This window comes from Neofelis nebulosa, chromosome 15 (genome assembly GCF_028018385.1).
Source record: "Neofelis nebulosa isolate mNeoNeb1 chromosome 15, mNeoNeb1.pri, whole genome shotgun sequence".
NCBI lineage: Eukaryota > Metazoa > Chordata > Mammalia > Carnivora > Felidae > Neofelis > Neofelis nebulosa.
Genome location: NC_080796.1, coordinates 73632078 through 73654405, shown reverse-complemented (window position 1 = coordinate 73654405; position 22328 = coordinate 73632078). Strand labels below are relative to the sequence as shown.

General features: G+C 61.1%; 1 protein-coding gene across 1 annotated transcript; it reads right to left on the bottom strand.

The window, feature by feature from the left end:
- Window positions 1-7055: 7055 nt before the first annotated feature.
- Window positions 7056-15661, bottom strand: NES (nestin). Its single transcript, XM_058700349.1, has 4 exons — window positions 14719-15661; window positions 13894-14018; window positions 12095-12168; window positions 7056-11855 (listed from the first exon to the last, which is right to left on the bottom strand). The coding sequence occupies exons 1-4, from the start codon at window positions 15496-15498 to the stop codon at window positions 7537-7539; spliced, it is 5298 nt and encodes a 1765-aa protein (XP_058556332.1). The 5' UTR covers window positions 15499-15661; the 3' UTR covers window positions 7056-7536.
- Between the last annotated feature and the right edge of the window lie 6667 nt (window positions 15662-22328).

The following is a 22328-nucleotide window of genomic DNA, read 5'->3' as shown; positions in this document are numbered from 1 at the left end:
GAGGGAGTGCAGGTTTGGGGGTTAGACTGCAGGAGGGCTTGCTTCCAGCAGAGGAAGAAGAGAGGCGGGAAGGGAGAAGCGGAGGAGGGGTCCCCAGCCCTGCGGTGGCCTTGGGCTCAAGGAGTGACCTGGTAGGTCTCCCAGGCTGTGCCCGGCAGAGGGCGCTGTGGACTCAGGCACGTCGGCCTGAGGGTGCCGTGTGCGCGTGCGTGCGCCGGGCTCGGCGCCGGGAGTCGCAAGAGTCCCGGGGGACCGCCAGGGGGCGCCGCGACCTCTGGTTGGGAGCCGTCGGGCGGGGAAGCGGGTAGCGGGCTGCCGGGCGGAGGGTGACTTCCGGCCGTGCCGCGCTGGCCCCGGGGGCTGTGAGTCATCGGAGGTTGAGATGGTGAGGTCACTCAGAACCGGGGAGAATGAGCGGCCGCGAGTGTGCGTGTACAGGATTGTGCCTTACTGGGCCTCGTGGTCGTGCACCTTCCGGACGGGGTAACTCCTGCCGCGGGTCCCAGCCCTCGCCCTGACGCAGTCGCGCACATGCACACGCTGCCAGGTGTTCACACTTCTGCTTGTGCCGGCTCTTAACCGCCTTCGCCCACATGGGCGATTCGTCCTTCCCTGCAAGTCGGGAAAACCTGATAAAAGTCAGAGACAGGGGGCAAATCACAGAGGCTGCGAGCCGCATAGAAAGACCCAGAGATAGTGAGGCCCGCAGGACAGGTGCTTGTTGGGAGGAGCTGGGGGCTTCTCCCCGCCATGCTGCCCACCGTGCAAGGAGACCCCCAGACCAGCTGTGTCTGGGCATCCAGCACGACCTCCCAGACCCACCGACCACCAGGACCCCTCTCCTCCCGCAGGGCTCACCTGCCCCTCCCTCTGCCCTCCCCCTGCCCTCCCCACACAACCCAGCCTCCCAAGGCTCGCGAATGGGGCTGTTTCTCCGCGAGCCACGGGGAGGAAAATGGTCCTGAGGCCAGAGCAGACCCCCCTTTTATTCTGTACTTGGATTGCCTGTGATTGCCTAGTCCGTGCGCTGTTCGGATGTCAGGCGTTAGGTGGATTTGTGAGTTGAGGGAGACAAGATGGGTCTTTGAAGGTAGGGCCTGAAGAGGAAAAAGGAGGCTGAAGGGGGGGCAGCGTCTGTCCTTGGGGTCCTAAGGGAGGCTCTCTGGGAAACATCCTCACAGTGACGGAGTTGAGATGGCCAGCTGGCTTTCCCAGAGGGTTCCTGGGGGCGAGCCGGAGGGGGCTTGGGTTTCCCAGCCCTGCGGCTAACACTTCCTCACTGGATCTCCCCCACGGCGGCAGGCTGGGGGCCGCCGTCCGACCTGTGCAGAAGGGCAGTTCCACAGGTTGACACAGAGCTGGAACTCGAATCCTTTCCCCCTCCCGACACCTGCTGGCTGCTTCAGCAAGGCGGCCGGAAACGGAAGCCTTCTCCTGCTTTGTTGGGCTTCCTGGAGAAGGGGGAGCCGGTCCAGGGATGACTCAGCACCCTGAATAGAATCCAGTGCTGACCCGTGTGTGTGTGTGTGTGTGTGTGTGTGTGTGTGTGTGTGAGAGAGAGAGAGAGAGAGAGCGTGAGATGGCGGGGGATGGGGTTTTGGCACCTCATCTGGGAAGAGCCCGGAGCAGGGGACACCTTCCAGGGCACAGCACAGACCATGTGCCCACCCTGTCAAACCCCTGGATGTGTGGCTCAACTCGGCCTCTTTCCCGCATGTCTAATGTGGGGTCCACCTCAGGGTCTCCTGTTCTCTTGGGATGAGGTCAGAGCGTATGGATACGAGTAGAGAAGGGAGGTCCAGCCTTAGGTGCTTGGCCATCGGTCGCAGAGGGCCCTGAAGGCCGCTGAGATGGCCCTTCCAGAGGCCCTCCAATGACTGTGGTCCCCAGCAACCCCCCAGACTGCTCTGACCCTCACCCCACCTCCCCATTCCTCCCCCGGTCCCCACCTCCCCACCCCCAACTCCTACACAGTGCCCTGACCTCACTGGGGCCTTTGTCCCAGCCCCGAGGCCCTGTCTGTAGGCCTGTCTCCTGCACAGGGAGAGAAAGGGCCCCATTGTCCGGGCCGTGCAAAGACTTCCAAAAATGCTCAGCCCGTCAGACCCCTGGGGGTGGGAGGCGCCCCCTGGGGGCTGCGGTCAGATCCCTGCCTGAAGTGAGGACCCAGGTTCCTTCATTACTCCTTCCTGAGATCTAGTAGCTTCCTGCCCCACCTGCCAAAGCAGCCCGCTTCCTCCCAGGAAGGAAGAACCAAAAGATTTGGGGCAGAGCAGCAGGAAGGGGCTGGAAAGGGAGGAAAACCGAGAAAGAGGGAGAAGGAGGAAGAATGTGAGGCAACTCGCCCACCGAAGGACTCTGGACTCTATTTAATGGTCTGAGTGGGTGGATCTTGCGACCTCTGTATTTCCTGATGTTTTCTTTCCTTAGTCTTTGGATAGCTTGTTAGCCGAGGGAGGGCTGCTGACCCCTTGGGACTGGGACATTTAAGGGGAGCATCCCACAGCCCCTTGACCCGTGTTTATGGCCCCCAAGAGGCATCTAGGGACTCTTAGTAGCATTGCCAGGGGACATTTCTCCGTGCCTCAGTTTCCCCATCAAGGTGAGCTGACGTTCTCTGTGACATGTGGGGTGACTAGAAAAGGAAGGATCCCAGGAGAAACCAAGGGATTCAGGAGTTGTGGAGGGGCCGGGGAGAAGGGGGAAGGGCAGGTAGAGGATAGGACAGAAGAAGGGAGAGCAGGGGGAAGGGTGGGCTTGTGAGTGGTGAGGGAGGCTGACCGAGGGCCAGAGCTGGTGGGGCACCTCCCCACCCCGAAGCCCTCCGGCCACCTTTCCCCGGACGCTGGGGCACTGGCTTGTCAGCAGCTGAGCCCACAGCTGCTGGGAGGCGGTTCCTCGACGGTGGCCCCCTGGCATCTGCCTCCGTTTATTTCTGGAGCCACAGCTGAGTCATGGGGGTGGGCAGGGTGAATGGGGCTGGAGGAGGGGAGCTTGTGACACTGGGAGAGAAGACTGCAGGGGACAAGAGGGTTCCAGGACCTGGGTCCCTGGGGTCTGGGCTCTATCCCTGTTGTTAGGTTACCAGAGGGGACCCTGGAATAATGGGGCCTGGGGAAGGCGTGGGGGAGCAGGAGCCAAAATAGGCTGCTCCTGGAATGTGGAAGAAGACACGAGTCTGATCGGGGTGTGGGGTGCTAGGTTGGGGAGGGGAGGGAAAGGGCCCCCGTGCAGACAGAGGAAACAGTTCCGTGTTTCCCCCTGCTTCCCACCGCAGACTCCATGGGCCCTGGCCTCAGGCCCTCACTTCGGTCCCTCTTCCGTCCCTGAGCCAGGGGCATCAGCCCCCTGAGGTTCCCTCTTTGTCTTTCCCGAATACCTGCGGACTCAGGGGTGGCACCTGGGTCCTGTGTGTCAGCACTCGCCACGTTCACAAAGAGCATCTCCTGCCCCAGCTTTGAAAAACACTCAGCCTGTCGGATGCGTCCTGGACCGGAGCCTCCCTTGCAGGGTGGGAGTGGGCCCGGTGGGGACCCAGGAGCCTGTCCCCCAGTCCAGAATCCTCTTGGGTTTCTTGGGCTTGGGTGGGCCCGGTCCCCGTCCCCTCCCCCGCCGGCGGGCAGCCCAGAGGGCACATTCCAGCTGAAATTAAACCACATTCCTCCTTCCCTGGCTGCCAAGGACGGCAGAGCAGACGGCAGCTGAGACACCACAGGGTCAAGTGGCAGCAGCTGGTCCCCAAAGAGGGGCTGAGAGGGGGACTGAGGGGGACTTCAGGGCCAGGGCCTTTGGAAGCAGTGAGTGAATCTGAGTGATTGTAAGAGGAAGAGGGGCGGCCTGCAGCGGGAGGAATACGGGTGAGACTCTGGGAGCCACAGCAACTGCTGCACTGAGGGGAGACCCAGGACCACCTTCTCAGGGGACCCTGGACGGCCGCCCTCCGCACCCCTGCACTGGGCTCGCACAGCAGGCAGGAAGGCCGCGGGGCCCTTTGAGAGGCCCCGTCTGAGCTCCCTGGGCCGGAGCCCAGAGCCCAGGCCTTTGATTTCCTCTGAGACCCCGGCGGGTGGCGGGCAGTGGGGCCCGTGGCAGCGACAGGGACAGCATCAGCCTGGCTGAATGGAGAGCTCAGCCCCTGACCTCACCCTCTGGCGCCTCAGCTGGCACAGCCTTATAAGGAAGTGCCCCAAACAAACCGAGGAAGCCACCTCCGGCCCCCCACCCCACCCCCACCCAGTTCAGAGGCTATATTTACTCAGTGGAGGCCCCAGAATAACCTCCCACTTGTCCTCGTGTTGGAAGGGGGGGTGGCGGGGGGGGGGTGCTGCCTGATCATTCCCTTCTCTGGGGACTCCACCCTCCGAAGTGCTTCCGAGGTCTGACTCCATCACAGCCCTTAGTCTGTTCCTTCCTTCATCCATCCATCTGTCCATCCATCCGTCCATCCGTCCATCCCTCCATCTCAAGGGCCCCCAGAGGCACTGTGTTGGCCAAAGTGGTGCTTTCCTGGAGCTGAGATGACGGGGTCCTCCTACTGCCTGACCTCTCCTGCGGGCCCTGCACAAGTATGTCCTCTCTGCGGGGAGGTACCTGGGGACTCCGTCCCGGGCTCTCTCCAGGTGACCTCTAGGCCAACCACCCTCTAGCTCTTGTCTCCACCCTGGCCCTCTCTGCTGGAGGTCGCAACTTCCTGCCGGATGCTCCAGCTCAGAAGATGGGACGGCCCTCTCCTGCTGCCCAAGCCAAAACCCTGGGAGCCTCTGCGGCCACATCAGCCCCCATCCCCCACATCAGGTCACCTGCTTCCCTTTGTACACCCTCGTTGTGCCCACCGCCACCAATGCCCCTCCCAGACCACTGCAGCAGTCTCCCTGGAGCACTCCTGCCCCCTCCTATCCACCCATCAGCAGCATTTGAAAATGCAAACCTGGTCATGCCCAACCTGATGACCCCAAGCCCTTCAGAGTCTCCTCGTTCCCCCAGGAAGAAGCGTGTACTTCCTGGCCACCTGGTGAGGCCTGGGCCCAGTGACTCAGACTCTTTAGTCTCACTGTGAGCCTTCTTCCCCCTCATTCTCCACCTCCAGCCACACACACCTTCCTTCTGCTCCTCATGCCCAGACTCTGTCATCTTGCACCAGGATTTTGCACATGCTATTCCCTCTAAGATCCTTTCCGTCCTCCTCCTCCTCCTCCTCCTCCTCCTCCTCCTCCTCCTCCACGTCCTCCCCCCACTGGCCAGCTTCAGGTTCTTGGGGCAGGCATCCCCCTCCACCTGTCCCCATACTCCCTCAGCCCAGATCAGGTGAGGTCCCCTGCTCTGTGCTCCCACAGCCTCCTAATCGTCTGTTTTCAAACATGACTTCCACTCAGAAGCCCTCGTTCAATTAGAAGGGAGCGAGGAACCCTGGGTTCCCAGGATCTGCATGGGGCACAGCACGTAGATGCTCAGCAAATATTTATCGAAAAGTGACACTCACAGCTGTTATCCCCACCAGGAGTGTCCCTCCTACTGTCTAACCCTTGTTTGTCTGCTGCATAGACACACTGCCATTTCCAAAGAGAACACGCTTCCCGCTACGTACCCCCGTACCCCCTTTAGGAAGGTCCTCACTTCTAACTCGCATCCTTCCCCACTCCCACCCCCATTTAGGACCGTGTGGGTAGCTCTGTTGGGGACCAGGGATCCCAGTGTCAACGGGCAGGATGGGCACCGGGGACAGGGAAGGACTGTTTGGCGTGGCCTCTGTCCTTGGCCCCTCGCCCAGGCGGTGGTGCCCGAGGGCCTGGGGAAATCAAGCACAGTGCTCCTCTGTCCCTTTCGGAGGGGCAGGGAGTCGGCCTTACTGTCCTGGATGCCCAGCAGGGTCAGACGAGGCCTTGTCAGCAGTGGGCGCAGGAAGGAGAGAGGGGGCTTGGCCAGAAGGGTGGGGACACCCAAGATCCTGAACCCATGGGCAGGGGGGTGTGTGACATGGGGGCCTGGGGCCCCGAGACAGAGACTCCCAAGCGGAGAAGGAGAAAGGCGTGTGCAGAGAAGCAGACAGTACGATTCTATCAGGGCACCTCCTGTCCACCCCTCCTTGGCCAGAGGTCCTGAGTGGGGGCCAGCGGGGCTGGGACTTCCCCTCTCATTGTCCCCCTGCCCTTGGCCTTGGACCTGGGGAGGGGAAGACCCCGCTCCGGGACCTGGGCTTGCCTCCAAATGTGGAACGTTTGTTGGGCAGCCCCACCCCCGCCCCCACCGGGGACACTTAGAGGGACGGCCTGGGCCGGGCCTGCTCTCTATCTGGGCATCCAGGCTCCAGGGCCCCATCTCATCCAGGAACCCGTCTCCCTCTGCCCCCACAGGGACCCAGAGGACTCCTGGGAAGAGAGATGGGGGCAGGGAGAAGCTATGGCTGGGGGTGGGGGGGACCCCAGGCCAAACCCCAGCTGACAGCATAGCCCCCTGGGTCCTTCGCACCTGCTGGCCTACCCCTCCCTCACATCAGCATCGTTCTTCGAGAGGCAAGTCCCGGGGAAGATCTAAACCGCGGCTCCCGCTCCCCCCAGCCTCCTCCTGCCCCCCAGCCCAGCGCCCCTCACCATGTGGCTGAATCTGAGGCTCAGAGAGGTCAAACACTGGCCAGAGGCCACGCAACCAGACTGAGGCAGAGCGGGCCTCCTGTTCCCCGATCCTGCTCTGACCCGGCCACTCGGAGGAGACATCACAGGCCAGGCCAGACAACTGTTTGGGTTTGGACGCAAGGGGTTCATTATACTGGCGGCACCGAGGGGCCGGGGTGGGGGTGGGGGGTGCACAAGGTGGGGCGGCCCTGGGCCTAATCCCCTGTCATCAGCGCTGTGGGTAGAGATGATGACGGGCCTGGCTTCTGCCAGCCCTGGGGTCACCCGGACTGCCGCCCGGCCGGCCCCTGGTCCCACGAGGTCGTCCGGCTCCTCCTGTCCTCAGAGGGTGGCCGGGCCCTGGCACTAGCACACCCTGCTTCCTCCCCCAGTCACTCTGCCCGCCCTGCGGACCCCCAAATTAGGGAAGGAGGCGTCCAGACTTGGTAGGTGGAAGCATGACTTTATTCAGGCAGGGATGAGCCAGACACGAGGGGGCAGGAACACAGGGGGTCAGGACATGGGAACACACCCTCATGGGTGGCCAGACACCCCAAGAAGGTGCGATGAGGGGGCACATCACGGTGAAGGGTGCCACAGCCCCCTCTCCCGGGAGGAGCCCTCCCCCACTGGCAGGAGGGGGAGAAAGGGGGTGTCAGGAAAGGGCCTAGTCCTACAGCGGTTCAGCTGGCTTAAGCCTCGAGGGACAGTGCCGGCAGGGTGGCCCCTTCGCAGGGTCTGGGGGCCTCTGTTCTTGGAGCGTCTCCCTGTGCCACCCCTTGCTTCGCCCTGGCCAGTCAGGCCTCAGGGACAGAAACCACAGGTCAGGAGATGATAACTTAAGGGTGCTGCCTCTGAGCAGGGAGGGGGCTCGGAGCCCCCACTCCCACCCCACCAAGTCCTCAGTGAGGGGAGAGGGGCTCTCGCTCTAGTCCTCGCCCGAGGACCAGGACTCCACGTCTCCTTCCCTCTGACCGAACTTCAGGAACTGGCCTGGGCCCAGGTGAAGAGAAGGTCCTGCCCAAGGAGTCTTCAGGGCACCCCCCTCCTCCTCGTCCTCCAAGGGGCTCCTTTGGTCCCCCTGGGGGCCCCCTGGTTCTCCCTGCCCTCCTCCCTCTGACTGCTCCAGCCCATTTACCACCCCCCCATTCACATGCTCTAACTCCTCCTTCAAGCTGGGGACCCGGCCATTGACCCCAAGGGTGTCTCCCACCCCACAGCGGCTCTCCAGAGGGCCAGGGACTGGGTCCTCGCTCTCCAAGGGAGTAGGGTCAGACTCTTCCTCTGAGCCCGAGGGCTCGGGCTCGGTGCTGTCCTGGGACTCCTCACCGGCATCGGCTGCTATGCCTCGCGAGCTGTCGTCCCAGGGAACGCTGACATCCACGGTCTCAGAGCCCGGGACGGTCCCTCTCTGAGGGCCACTCAGAGCGCGGAGGGTGCTGACAGAGGGCCCTGGGCCCCACAGGCCAGCCCCTGGCTCCCTCCCCTCTTCTTCCTCTTTGTCTTCCTCCCCCTCCTCCCCACTCTCTTCCTCATCTGCAAACCCATCAGACTCCCCATCCCCTTCCCAGGCTGCAGGCTCCAGCAGCATCTGAGGCCTCTGGCCTGGAGGCTCCACAGCCTCCCCGGGGACCCCAGGAAGGAGAGAACCCTCAGCCTCCAGATCCTCAAATTCCTCTGACAAGTCAGAGTCCTGACCGCATTCCTCCTCCCTCCTCCCCTCCTCCTCCCCCTCCTCCTCTTCCCCTGGCTGGGCCCCACACTCTTCAGAGGCCAGCACACAAGGATCCCAGCCTTCCTTTCTGGTCTCCCCTTGAGGGGGGGGCCTCTGCTCCCCAAGCAGGTCCCACTTGGGGGAGGCGGGGGACCTGAGATAGAGGCCCAGGGGAGTGGAGTCAGGAAGAGTCTCCCCAAGCTCATCAGCCTCGCTGTCCTCTCGGTTCTCCTCCCCCTCCTCCTGGAGATCCTCAGGGCTCCCCTCAGAACCCAGCTCCTCTGGCTCCCCCTCCACCCCTCCCAGAGCCTCCGCTTGGCCCTCCAGCCCCCAGCCAGCCTCCTGGCTCCCCGCAGCCAGGGGCTGGGGCCCAGGGGCATCTCCAGGGATTGGGGTGGGCGACCGGGGCTCCGATGGCTTGGGCGGCGACGCTGGCTCTAACACTGCCTCTTCCCCTGCGTCCTCGGGCCCCTGGGGCCCGGGCTGAGGGGTACCACTTCCGCCGAGAGCGCGGCACAGGGTCTCGGCAGGGAACGCCCCCTCTGCCCCCCAGAGGCCCTCGGGCTCCGACTCCTCCCAGCCTCTGGGAGGCTCCGGGGGGTCTGTGCTCCTCCCAGCCGGGCTGGAAAGCTCTGGTTTCAGAGCAGCTGCCTCCTCTGGGTCCTTTTGGGGTTCTTCCAAGCCCTGCCTCCTCTCTGCCTCCAAACCTTCCTCACCCACGGGTGGCACCACCACCTCCCGCTCTGGTCCCTGCTGGCTGCCCGAAGCAGCCTCACCCACAGCCGTCGAGGCGACCTCTGAGACCTGGCCATCCCTTGGGGCCTCTTCTCCGCCTTCCAACACCAGGTCTCTCCCCTCCAACACTCCCTGGGGAGCTCGGAGGCCCGGGCCCCCCGCTTGCTCTGGCTGCCCTTCAGGGTCCTGGAAGCCCTCGGGGCCTCCCTCCCCCCTGGCTCCCTCAACCGGGACCCTCTGCTCCTCGGGCTCAGGGCCCCCTGGGCGCCCCTCCCCTGTGCTCCAGACCTCCCTTGCGGCCGCCAGCTGCAGCTCTCCGTGCCCCGCGGACTTCCCGGGGAGGCTACCCCACTCCCTCACGCCCAGCTCTGCCTCGGCCTCCTTGCCCCCTGCGGCCCCACCGGGGGGCGTTTCCTGATCCAGTTCCTGGTCCGCCACTCTCTCTTCCCTCCCCTGGTGTCGGGCAGACAGCGGGGACTCCTGCCTTTCCTCTTTCAAAGACCCCGGGGGCTCCTGATTCCTCGCCTGCTCCGGGGTCTCTTCCTCTATCAGGCACCTTTGACTTTCCTGACCTCTCCCTTCTGGAGGCCTCGAATTTTCTAGGCCCCACTCTCCTGGAGATCTCCGGGACTCCTGGTTCTCCTGTTCTAGGAGCCTCAATGTCTCCTGGTTCTCTTCTACTGACTCCAGTGGTTCTTGACTTCCCCTTTCTAGAGGTTTCATTGTCTCCTGATTCACTTCTCCTGGAGACCACAGCGGCTCTTGAGTTCCTAGAGACTGCAATATTCCCAAGTCTTCTCTTGCTGACTGGAGTGATTCTAAATTCTCTGTTTCCGGAGATCTCATCACCTCTGCACTCTCTTCTTCTAGGAATCTTAACAACTGTTGATTCTCTTTTTCAAGAGGTCGAAATATCTCCTGGTCTTTTCCAAGAGACTTCAGTGGCTCTTGTTTCACCTTTTCTAGAAGTCTCAGTGCTGCCTGGTCTTCTTCTAAAGACTCCACTGGCTCCTGGCTCTCTTTTTCTAGAGGTCTCATTGTCTCCTGGTCGTCTTCTTCTTCTAGAGACCTCTGGTTCTCTTTTTCTAGTGGTCTCAATGTCTCCTGGTTCTCATCTTCTAGAGACCCCACTGGCTCCTGGTCCTCTATTTCTAGAGGTCTCAATGTCTCTTGGTTCTTATCTAGAGATCCCACTGGCTTCTGGTTCTCTTTTTCTAGAAGTCTCAATGTTGCCTGGTCTTCTTCTAGAGACCACACTGGCTCTTGGTTCTCTTTTTCTAGAGACTTCGTTGTCTCCTGGTCCTCTTCTTCTAAAGACCTCAAGGACCTCTGGCTCTCTTTTTCTAGTGGTCTCAATGTCTCCTGGTTCTCATCTTCTAGAGACTTCACTGGCTCTTGGTTTTCTTTTTCTAGAGGCTTCGTTGTCTCCTGGTCCTCTTCTTCTAAAGACCTCAAGGACCTCTGGCTCTCTTTTTCTAGTGGTCTCAATGTCTCCTGGTTCTCATCTTCTAGAGCCTTCACTGGCTCTTGGTTTTCTTTTTCTAGAGGCTTCGTTGTCTCTCGGTCCTCTTCTTCCAGAGACCTCAGTGGTTCCTGGTTCTCTTTTTCTAGAGTTCTCAAGGTCTTGTGCTTCTCATCTTCCAGAGGGTTCAGAAACTCCTGGTTCTCTCTTTCTTGTAGTCTCAAGTTCTCTCGATTCCCATCTTCTAGAGTTCTCAGGGGCTCTTGGTTCTCCTTTTCTAGATCTCTCATTGACTCAAAGTTCTCTTCTCGAGACCTCACTAATTCTTGACTTTCCTTCTCTGGATATACAAATGTCTCTAGAGTACCTTCAAGAGACCTCATTAGTTCTTGATTCTCCTTTTCTAGAGATCGCAATGTCTGTGAGTCCTCATTTCCTACAGGCTGAAGTAGTTCTAGAGTCTCTGTTTCTTGAGGTCTCACTACATCTGCATTCTTTTCTTCTAAAGACATCAATAGCTCTTGATTCTCCTTTTCTAGACCTTTAGATGTGTCTAAAATCTCTTCTTCTGAAGACCGCAGAGATTCTGGATTCTCTTTCTCTAGAGATCTCAGTGTCTCGTGGGTCTGTTCTTCCAGAGACATCAGTGGCTCTTGAATTTCCTCTTCCAGAGACTTCAGAGTTTCTTTTTCCAAAGGACCCTGGGAGTCCTGGATTTTCTTCATGTTCAGACCCCCATCTCCTTGCCATGTTTCCTGCTGCAGACCGTTCACCATTTTGACCTCTATGGCTGTTTCTTTCTCTGCCAGCCCCCCAATTTGCCCTTCACCTTCCTCCTGGAATCTGCTGGACATTCCAGACCCATTGGGTTCTCCACCTTTGGCCTCTAAACTAGGGCGGTCAGGGTTGAGGGGTGGGGCTGAGGGGACATGATCCTCAGGGGACTGGCCTGCACTGGCCTCTTGTTGCTCACCCCCGGGTTCCTCTGGTCCTGGCAGGATGCTGGTAGTGATGGCCTCCTTGGCTTTAGCCCATATGGCCTCTGGAGCCCACTGCCTCCCAAGCTGCGGCTGGAGCAGGGAGAGGGGGGCATCCTGGGTTTTGATCTCTGCATCTGTAACAGCGCAGGGAGCCAGAAGTGTGGGCGGGATGGGGGTGCTGGCCAAGGTTGGGGTACGGGCCTGGAGGAATTCTTGGCTCTTCAGAAAGCCTGGCACAGGTGTCTCCAGGGTATCAGGCAAGGGCGAGGAGAGGGGAGTAGGGCTCAGGGCAGAGAGCAGAGGTCCCAGATGCCGGCCCTCTGGCGTCCCAGAGAAATGCAGCTCCAGCTTAGGGTCTGGAAAGGCAGAGGGCAAGAAACAGGGTCAGGAGGTACTGGCAGGGGCCCCCACTTCCAGCAAGAGTGCCGTGAGCCCTGCCCCCACCTTCCACTGGCTAGTGGAGCTGAGAGTACACACCCGGCTGATGAGGCCAAGGGGTCAAGACCTAGACCTGCCTCCCAGGAGAGGAATGGCTCCGGGGTATAAAGAGCAAAGAAGGAGAGAGTCTGGGGGAATCTGGCCCCCCTCCTCTTACCCTGGAAGCTGAGGGAAGCCCTGGAACCACTGCCGGGGGTCTGCAGCCGGGAGTTCTCAGCCTCTAGGAGGGTCCTGGGGATGAGGGAGGAAAAGTCAGTCAGTCTTCCTCTGCCCAAAGGCCTGCAGGCAAGCCAGCCCCGGAGAACTCGGCTGAGCTTGCGGTCCCTGGCCCCACAGGCTTCCTCTCCATTGTCACCGCTATCACACAAAAGCCACACGTGGGGTTATACTTGGCTGTACACGTGAAAGCACACGGACACAGACCCGCAGGTATCACACACTTGGTTCACACGGCACCACACGCTTATTTGGGACACAGGGCTAGACTCACAGACACAAGCAGATTCCCACAGTGTGTGTACACACACACACACACACACACACACACACACCCAGGCCAGTGATCTCATCCTCCCTGTGGGGCCGATTCTCATGCTAATTGCTGCCTTTGTCCACAGTGCCTTCTGGAGGGTCTGAGTAGGGGGCTTCCTGGGGGAAATGGGAATTCTCAGGCCGTTCCCATGGGATATAGGCTCCCTCCTTCTCCCCCAGGGCCCCCAAAGCTGCTCACAGACAAAAGCAAATGAATTCTGCGCTCTCTCTCTAAATCCTTTTCATGCTTCAAAAACCAGTGGCTAAGCCTGCCCAGACCTTCCCCTCAGTGGTTTGATTGGGGATCAAGGCCCTCATCCTGGGATCTCTAAGCACTCTGGATCCCAAGCCTTTCAGGGCAACGGAGGCCTTTGTGTCCATGACCCTGCCTCAGTGCCCCACGGGGAATGAGGAGGAGGGGGCTGATAGGGGAGGGGGAAGCTATGCTGAACATCTTACTCTCTCTCTACTCTTCTTCAAGGGCTCTGAGTCTGATGAGCGTCTGCCATGGTCACACCTCTGTCCTGCTCTCTGGGCTCTGGGCTCCGTGGCCATACAACACTCTCTTCCCCGTCCCAAGACCCTCACTGGCCTTCCCTCTCTGGGCCCTGCCTCCCCTGCCCTCCTGAACCTGTCCCAGGCCCCCTGATTTTGTTGGCCTGTGAATTCTGGGGGCATTGTCCTCATAGCGTGTCTAGCCCTGCCCTCCCACCTCCGTGGCAAAGCCCCTTCCTCGGGCTCATCACCGGGTCCTCGGCCCAGCAGACCAGTTTCCCAGAAGAGACTGTGGCTTTGCCCAAGGCCACAGACTCAGGACCAGCCCTTCCTCGGTCTCAGCCTTTCTGGAGCCAACAGGAAATGTGATCAGCAGAAGGGCTAGGCAGGGCCGGGGCCCTGGGGCTTGAGGGGGAGTCAGTGTGGAAGGGGCCTTGGATGTCACCCGGCCCATGTCCCGTCTCCAGACAGGGAGACAGAGGCCCAGGTCAGGTGGTGAGTCAGCGCCACCCCGCCCCCCACACCTGCAATTCCTCCTTTCTGGGGCTGCCCGGGGACATCACCCCCTCCGCATGAGCACACACACACAGACTGGGCTTTTCAGCCCCTTGGGGGAGGGTCTGGATGGAGATGCCCCACACATGTCCAGCTGTCTCTCCTGAGGCCGTCCCCCTCGGCAACATCACCTCTCCCTGAGGGGTTTCCTGGCACTGGATGCTTCTATGGTCTGGACCACGGGGGAGCAGGTAGGCTCAGGGGGGACACAGCCTGGTATGGCAGGGATCAGTCTAGAATCACAGAATCTAGTGGTAGCACAGTTACCAGCACCCATGGCCCTGAGCCCCTTGGTGGGGGGGGGGGGGTGGTGTCTCTGCCTCGGGCGCGGGGGTGTGTGTGTGTGTGTGCCTGGGCGGGCGGGTCCACCCATACCTGTATGTGGCCACCTCCAGGCTGAGGGACATCTTGAGGTGTGCCAGCTGCTGCCGACCTTCGAGGACCTGGGCAATCTGGCTCTGCAGGCTCTCCTTCTCCTGCTCCAGGGCCTCCACGGCCAGCTGCAGGACAAGCCAGAGGCAGCCAGTGAAGGGGCGGTTGCCGTCCAACCCGCAGCCCCCTTGGCGGCCCGGCCTCCGGCCCCCTGCCTGACTTCTCTGGAGAGCAGATTCTGCCTGGGGCCGCCCGAATCCCTCCCAAGAGGAGGACGGTGGCCCCTCTTGCCCCTCTCCCGCCTTAAGGGGGAGGGGAAGGAGAAGAGGAGATGGGTTGGGTGGGGGGCGGAGTGGAAGCGGAAGCAGAAGGAAAAACCATTCATCAAGAGGCCTGGGGCCCCGCAGGGCTGGAGGCCAACCGCCGGTCCCAATCACGGTCTCCTGGTCCTCACACCAGCCCCCCCACCCCCTCCGCTTCCCACAAGTTCTGGAATCTTTCTTTTCAGAGAGACGGGGCGGGGGAGGGGGGACCTCTGTCTGGCCCAGGCAGGAGGCTGTTTTCTCAGCTGCTGGTCCCATCGCACCGTGCGTGCGAGGGGGAGCAGCTGTCCCAGGCCTCTGGAATGTGCGAGGAGAGCTGAGAAGCCTAGACGCGGGAGATGGGCTGGTGGCCGCACACCCAGGGCCCCTGACCCGCCCCCCCCCCGTAGGAGGGAGGAGGGCAGTGGCCAGACCTCCGCCCCCGCTCCCATCCCCTGGCCACCCCCCCCCCGGCCCCCCGCCGGCCCCCCGGGGCCCGCCCCGCTCGCCCGCACCCCGCGGTCACCTGGAACTGCTCGGTGGCCCGCAGCCGCTCCTGCCAGCGGCCCTCCAACCTGTGCTCCAGCGCGGCCCGGCGCTCCCGGAGGCCGCCGCGCTCCGCCCGCAGCTGCCGCAGCTCCAGGCGGCCCTCGCGGGCGCCCTGCGCGGCGCGGCCCAGGCGCTCGCGGGCCTGGCCCAGCGACGCCTCCATGAGCGCCACGCGCTCCTGGTAGCCGCGCACCGCCCCGCGCCACGCCTCGCCCAGCCGCCGCGCCAGCTCGTGCAGCTCGGGGGCCGGCGCGGGGGGCCCGCGGGGCGCGGCGGGGCGGCGGGGGGCGCGGGGCCGGGCGCTCAGGGCGGCGCGCTCCTGCTCGTGCGCCGCGCACACGGCCTCCAGCTCCCGCTCCAGCTCCGCCGCCCGCGAGCTCAGCCGCGCCCGGGCGCCCTTCTCGGCCTCGGCCTCGCGCCGGCTGCGGGCCGCCTCGGCCGCCGCCCGCTCCCGCGCCCGCCGCTGCTGCTGGCACCGGGCCGCCACGCCCTCCACCTCCTCCGCCAGGTTGTCGCGCGCCACCTCGGCCGCGTGCTTCTCGCGCCAGCGCCGGTCGACGAGCGCCCGCAGGGCCGCCAGCTCGTCGTCGGCGCGGGCCCTCCACGAGGCGTCCCCGCTCTGCGCCCGGAGGCCCCCGAGCTCCGCGCCGAGCAGCTCGTTCTGCTCCTCCAGCGCCTTGACCCGCGCCACGTAGGCCTCCAGGCGCCGGTTGAGCTCCCACATCTGCAAAGATTCCTCCCCCAGGCAGCCCTCCATCTTGCTCGCAAGGCTGGCCCGCCGACGGTGGAGAGACGCGGGGCGGCGGGGGCAGCCAGCGACTCTCGGAGCTCCGAGGACGGACGGGGGACGGAAAGGGAGTCCGGCGGGGACAATGACGGGGCGGGGCGAGGAGCAGCCCGGCGACTGGACGTCCGCGGAGGGAACGGGGCTATTCATACTCCCGCCGGGCTGGCGGGAAAGGGGGCGGGACCCGGGCCTTAACCCCTGGAGTTCGGGAAGCGGGGCGGCCCGCGTCCCTGCGCCCCGCCCCGCCGTGCTGGAGTCGCGGGGAAAGACGCCACGCAGTGGCCTTCTGAGGGAGGAGGCCGCGAGGAAGGGTCATAGCCCCCCCATAAAAGCGGACTGTGCGCAGAACGGGGCCGGTGGAAGGGGGGCCCGGGGCCCGGGGCGGCGGCGGGGCGCGTCTCAGGAGGGGCACCGCTTCTTGCGCTCCTCGGAGGCTCGGTTTCTTCATCCATACGATGGGGGCAGTGGTGGGAGTCTCACGGGGCTGCCGGACGTGTCCCTGCCCTTCAGGTAGCAAGTGCTCACCCTGCTGAAACGCAGACAGACGACAGAGGGACACCGCCCGGCACGTGCTCACGCCCCGGGAAACCGAGAGGTCCGGAGAAAGGTGCGCGCCCCCGTGACTCACCTCCGGCCTTCCTACCGCTCTTCCGGGTGACCTGAGGTTCTCAGACCCACTTTTCAGGGGGGGCGGAGCCCCCCCCCCCCCCGCATCCCCGTGCTCCGGACGGGGCGCCCCATCCTGCTCCCCACCCCGTGTCAGGGGGTTTTTGGGCAGAGGGTGCCCCCTGGTGGCGAACAGATCAGGCCCGGAAGGTGCCGCTCTTTTTCACAAGCAGCTCCAATTCACTCAGCCTTTGGAATGTGCCAGATCCCGTTCCAACGTGTTACTGACAGTCTCTGCATCCTCAAAACGTTCCCTTGAGGGTTCTGCAGTTCTGAAAGCGGAGAGCTCACTGGGGTGGGAGCACTTGGGCGGGCCTTCTGGAGGAGGGGGGGGGTCCTGGGGCTGGGTAGTGAGGGGCAAGTAAGATGTGCAGTATGTAAAGGGGAGGCAGGGTCAAAAGGGGAGACTTGGGGATCTTCTGCTCACGGAAATCCAACTTAGGCTACGAAGTATGAACCGAGTACCTGCTATGTGTCAGCACCCCGCCCCAGCCCTGGAGGAGCCAGAGAGCTGGGGGAGCACAGAGAAGGAGAGGGCTTCTGGGTGGGCGGAGGAACAGGGTCAGTGACCAGAAGGCCCTGCCACCAATACCCCACCCCTGTCCCCAGGCCAACTGCGCTTTGGAATTGGCCCGGGAGGGATGGGGAACAGAGGTACTGAGTCAGTGCAGACCGAGGCTGAGGCTTCTCCATTCTCACATGACCTCACAAAGCCCGCTGTCTGGCTTGGGATGGCGGCTCCCAAGAGCTGTGTCCAGCAGAGCTAACTTCCGGTCTGTCCCCTTTCAGATCCTGGCTGCGGGGAGAGATGCCGCCTGCTCGTGATCCCCTGGGGTCCTTGATGGGGCTCCCTGGAGGGATGGGGTGGGTGGCAGGGGGGTGGACAGGTGGGAGACACTTGACACTGTGTCATGCAGAGAGCGCCAGAGCGCCGGGTCTGACTTTTGTTACTTTCTGGCTAAAGGACCTTGGGCAAGCCACATAACTTCTCTAAGCGACCCTCAGTTTACCTGGTTGGTAAAGGAGGTTACTATGTATCCATTCCCCTAAGTTTGTTCTGAAGCTCAAACAAGACCAAGCGTCGGGAGGTCTGGGAGGGCCATCACCACGAACGCCATTACACTGGAGCAAACTCTCCCATGAACACTCTTGGTGAGTTTGGGGGTCGTTGGGAGCAGCGATGCTCTAGAATGCTGGCGAAGAGTGTGCTACTGATTTTCCTAAGGCAGGAGAAGGTGGGGACGAGCACAGCCTAGCAGAGCTGCAGCAATGCTCAGCAGAATCTAAACAGATAACCGATCCCTGAAGCAATGACAAATTGGGGAAAAGAAGGCCCTTCGTGGAGGCCAGCAGGTGCTTAATGGGCACAGGCAGAGCCACACGGCCTCCTCTCCTCCCCCTGGGGTTGCGTTGGATTACCCGGATTTTTGTGAGGCCTTCGGCTGCACTCGCTCTATGCCCGGGCTCAGGACACGTGGGCCACGCGGTACCACAGTGGGCAGACACACAGTTCAGTGGCCATCCCCAGAGATGTCAGAAAAGTGGGGAAGGCTCCACGGGCCGCCACTCAGAGCTCTGTCCTTGGTCTTGACTGTCACACGTTTTTGTTAAAGACCAGGACGAAAGCACAGAAGCTGTATTTGTGGAATCTACAGATTATGCAAGAACTGAAAGATTTTGACAGGATAGAAAAAAAAAAAATGAACCAGGTGACATTTAATAGGGATAAATGTAAAATTCTGGTTTTTTATTTCTTTTTTTTTTAATTTTTAAAATGTTTATTATTTTATTTTATTTTATTTTATTTTATTTTATTTTATTTTTTGAGAGAGAGACAGACAGAGTGTGAGTGGGGAAGGGGCAGAGAGAGAGGGAGACACAGAATCCAAAGCAGGTTCCAGGCTCCGAGCTGTCAGCACAGAGCCCGACGTGGGGCTCGAACTCTCAAACCATGAGATCACGGCCTGGCCGAAGCTGGATGCCCAACGGACTGAGCCACCCAGGTGCCCCTGTTTTTTGATTTCTAAGTCAACAGCGTAAGGAAGGAACAGTAAGCGGGAGGGGGCGGTGAGGAGATGGGGGGGTGGGGGGGTGAGAGGCACCTGGGTGGCTCAGTTGGTTAAGCCTCCGACTTCAGCTCAGGGCATGATGTCACAGGTCTGTGAGTTCGAGCCCCTCTCGAGCCCCTGGTCGGGCTCTGTGCTAACAGCTTGAAGCCTGGAGCCTGCTTCAGGTTCTGTCTCTGACTCTCTGCCCCTCCCCCTGCTCAAGTGCATGCGCTCTCAAATATAAAATAAAACACAATTAAAAAAAAAAAAAAGGAGGGGGTGCCTGGGTGGCGTAGTCGGTTAAGCGTCCGACTTCAGCCGGGTCACGATCTCGTGGTCCGTGAGTTCGAGCCCCGCATCAGGCTCTGGGCCGATGGCTCGGAGCCTGGAGCCTGTTTCCGATTCTGTGTCTCCCTCTCTCTCTGCTCCTCCCCTGTTCATGCTCTGTCTCTCTCTGTCCCAAAAATAAATAAAAAACGTTGAAAAAAAAATTAAAAAAAAAAAAAAAAGGAACAATAAGGAGTAGAGTGTGCAGCGAAGACAGCCCGAGGGTCTTAGCAGACCACAGCTTGTCGTGAACCAACACTGTAAAGCGGGTGTGCACACAGGCAAGTGGTTAATGGATGCGAGGTGTCCACCTCAGAGGTGCTGACATCCTCATTGGCCTCCACACCTGGAGTATAGTTCTAGATGCTGCATTTTATTTTATTTTTAAATATTTATTTATTTTGGGGAGAGAGAGAGCGCAAGCGGGGAGGGGTGCAGAGAGAGCGGGGTACAGAGGATCCAAGCGGGCTCCGTGGTGACAGCAGAAAGCCTGACGCGGGGCTCGAACTCGCAAACTCGCCCCTCTGGATACTGTATTTTAAGAGGGACCTTGATAGGTTGGAATTGATCCCAGAGAAAGAAGACTGAACGGCAAGAAAAGTCAGAGTCATGTTTGATGAAGACTTTCTGAATCTACCCATGTCCCAGCTGAGCTCCAGAACTAAAAGCGACAGCCTCTCAGCCTCTGAGCACCGCACACACCCTGAAGAGCTCCCCCAGAGCCACCGGGAAGGACTCTGTGCCTTGTCTACGTGCACGGAGGCAGATGGAGCTGGAACAGCCTGTGTGCAGGTGCCCTGGGGGTGCAGCCAGCCCTGGAGGGCGGCCCGCGGCCTCTCCGTCCTCTGCTCAGAGGAGAAGAGTGATGTCCCCCAAGGTGAGTGGGTGTGGGCCCCCAAGGGGACAGCTCCTCAGGGGTGGGGGTCTCCTGGGCAGGGGGCTTGCTCATCTGCCCTCTGGGCCTCACTGAATAAGGGACACAGACTCTGGAGAGGGATGGCAGGGAACAGAGGGGGACACACAGGGAGGGGCAGGGGAGGTTTTGTGTGCCAGGAGGTCCCCGCCCGAGGGAGGCTGACTGCCTGCGGCACGGCTCCCACCCCTGTTTCCTGCCTCCTACAGAGGAGAGAGAAGCTCAGACGGGGTCTGCTAGCATGCTCTTAAGGGACAGGAGAGGGAGACAGACCAGGATGTTATGGAGGTGGTCACGGAGATCTCACATGACCTCATTTTTCTTACCTCCCACCTTCTTCGTCTCATAATGCAGAGGCTGGGGCATCTATCCCGAAGTCAGCCCCTCCTTTTCTCTCCCTGTCCCCGCTCCTTACCCAACCAGAGGACCGTGGGGCTGGCCTGGCTGCCTCCTCCGCAGCAGGGCACACAGCCTTCCCAGGCTCCATCCTGGCGAGGCGGCTGAGGGACAGCAGATGGGGTGGAAAAGTCACTGTACAAAGAGCCCTGTCCCTTTACACAGCTTGGACGAGTCAGTGTACCTCTCTGGGTCTCGGTTTTCCCACTTATTTATTAAGATAATACTTGCGAGGCAATATTGAATGCCAGGTGCACCTTATGCACTGAATAAATATTGCAAAGGAGTCACCAAGGACGAGTATGGAGCCCCCCCCCCCAGGTCCTGTGGACCTATTGGAGGACACACATGGGGGCCACAGAGCGTGATCGGTAGACAGGCAAAGGACGAGGCAGTATAGTTAAATCTGGGCCTTTGTTGGGGCGCCCGGGTGGCTCAGTCGATTAGGCATCCAACTTTGGCTCAGGTCATGATCTCACGGTTCGTGGGTTCTAGCCCCGCGTTGGGGCTCTGTGCTGACAGCTCCGAGCCTGGAGCCTGCTTCAGAGTCTGTGTCTCCCTCTCTCTCTGACCCTCCCCCATTCATGCTCTGTCTCTCTCTCTCAACACATAAATAAACATTCAAAAAAAAATTTTTTTTTAAATCCGGGGCCTTTGCCCTCAAGGCAGCAAGAGGGTTTCAAGCCAGTCGAAGGGTAAATCTGGTCAGACCTTCGTTTTAGGAAGATCACTGTGGAGGGTGGAGGTGGGGTGGGGTGCGGTGGGAGAGAATGGTCGGTCAGGAGGCTGTGGCCACCACCAAGGTGGGGTGTGATGAGTGGGGAGGCTGGGAGTGCAGAGGTTGGAAGAGACGTGGGAATTCTTGGAATGTCAGTTCCAGGAAGAGTGACAGGTGGGGATAGGGGGTGTGGTGCTGTGGCCTGGGGAGACGTGCAGGGCGGGCCTGCCATTTAGAAGGATGATGCACCAGCGGGGCGGATAAGGTGGCCCGTGGGCGTGGACGAGGCCGTTGGGGGAGAGGACGTGGGGGTCCAGCTGTTCCCTTCGGTCTCTGGCCGCCCGCGTTAGAAGAGCAGCTTGCAAAGAGGCAGGGCGCCCCCCGGCGGGCTCCGGGCTCCGCGCAGACCTGTGCCCTGCGGCGCGGCCACCAGGGGCCGCTGCTGCCTCAAGAAGCGCGGCGTCCCCGGGGACCGATCTCTAAACCCTAGAGCAGGCGATCCTGTCGTCATAGTCCGTGGTTTTTGCTGGAGGAAACCACTCAGAGAGGTCAAGTGACCTATCCAAGAGCACACAGTCAGAACCTGAGCGCAGAGCCCAGCCTCAGCCTGCACAACCACCCTCTCTCCCGGAACAAAGCTGGTGGGGGCGGGGGGGGGGGGGGTCGGAGGATGAGTCAGAGGGGACTTCATAGGGAGGTCTCATCCCCTCATCTTCCTCCAGGGCCACCATGGGCCCCACGGAGCCAGGGGGTGACCGACTTGGGACTCAAGCCCCTGTCCCTTGGTTAAAGTTGAGTCTTCCTCTCCCACCACCGCCACCGGCGCCCCCAGCTTGGGGAGAAGCAGACAGAGAAGAGCTGGACTGGACTGGAGCAGGGGCTGGGGGCGGGCTGGGGGTGCAGGCTGGGGGCTGGGGGCAGGCTGGGACTGGCTGTCCTGCCCACACGGAGCTCCCGGCAGGTGTTTGCTGACTCACTGACCGCACCCCAGGACCGAGTTTGGGCCTGAGCAGAGCACTGAAGGAGGGCACCGACACCATAGCAGGCCTGTCCGATGAGCAGGCCCCTGGAAATAGTGGGGCAAGGCTGTGGAGAGCACCGGCCCTGGAGGCAGACCTGAGTTTGGGTTCTGGAGAGACACCTGACCTCTCTGAGTCTCAGCTTCTAAGGTGGGGACAGTAATACATACCCGACCTGATCCCAGACCGCTCACCTCTGTACCTCTGTCCGTCCTGTCCAGATTCCCAGCGCCTGGCCCTTAACGGGAGCTCAGTGTGCGTCTGTGAAGTGGGTACATGAATGGAGAAAGTGGTGGATCTGGGCCCTTGCCACCTGCTGCCTCTGGGTGCCCTCACCCAGGCCTCCTGCAGAACAGGTGCACGCCTCGCTCTCAGGCACCCTCTGGGAAGGGTCGCTGGTTCCAGGGGGCACACCGTCTTCAGCTCCATTGGACAAATAAGGCCACACTGTTTTTTATTTGTATTGTTTTATGTTTATTTATTTATTTATTTTGAGAGACAGAGAGCGTGAGCAGGGGAGGGGGAGAGAGAGAGAGAGAGAGAGAGAGAGAAGAGAATCCCAAGCAGGCTCATTACTGTCAGCACAGAGGCTGATGTGGGGCTTGATCTCATGAACTGTGAGATCATGACCTGAGCCGAAATCAAAAGTCAGACGCTCAGTCGACCGAGCCGCCCAGACGCCCCCGACACCGTTCTTCCCAAACGTGCCTAGC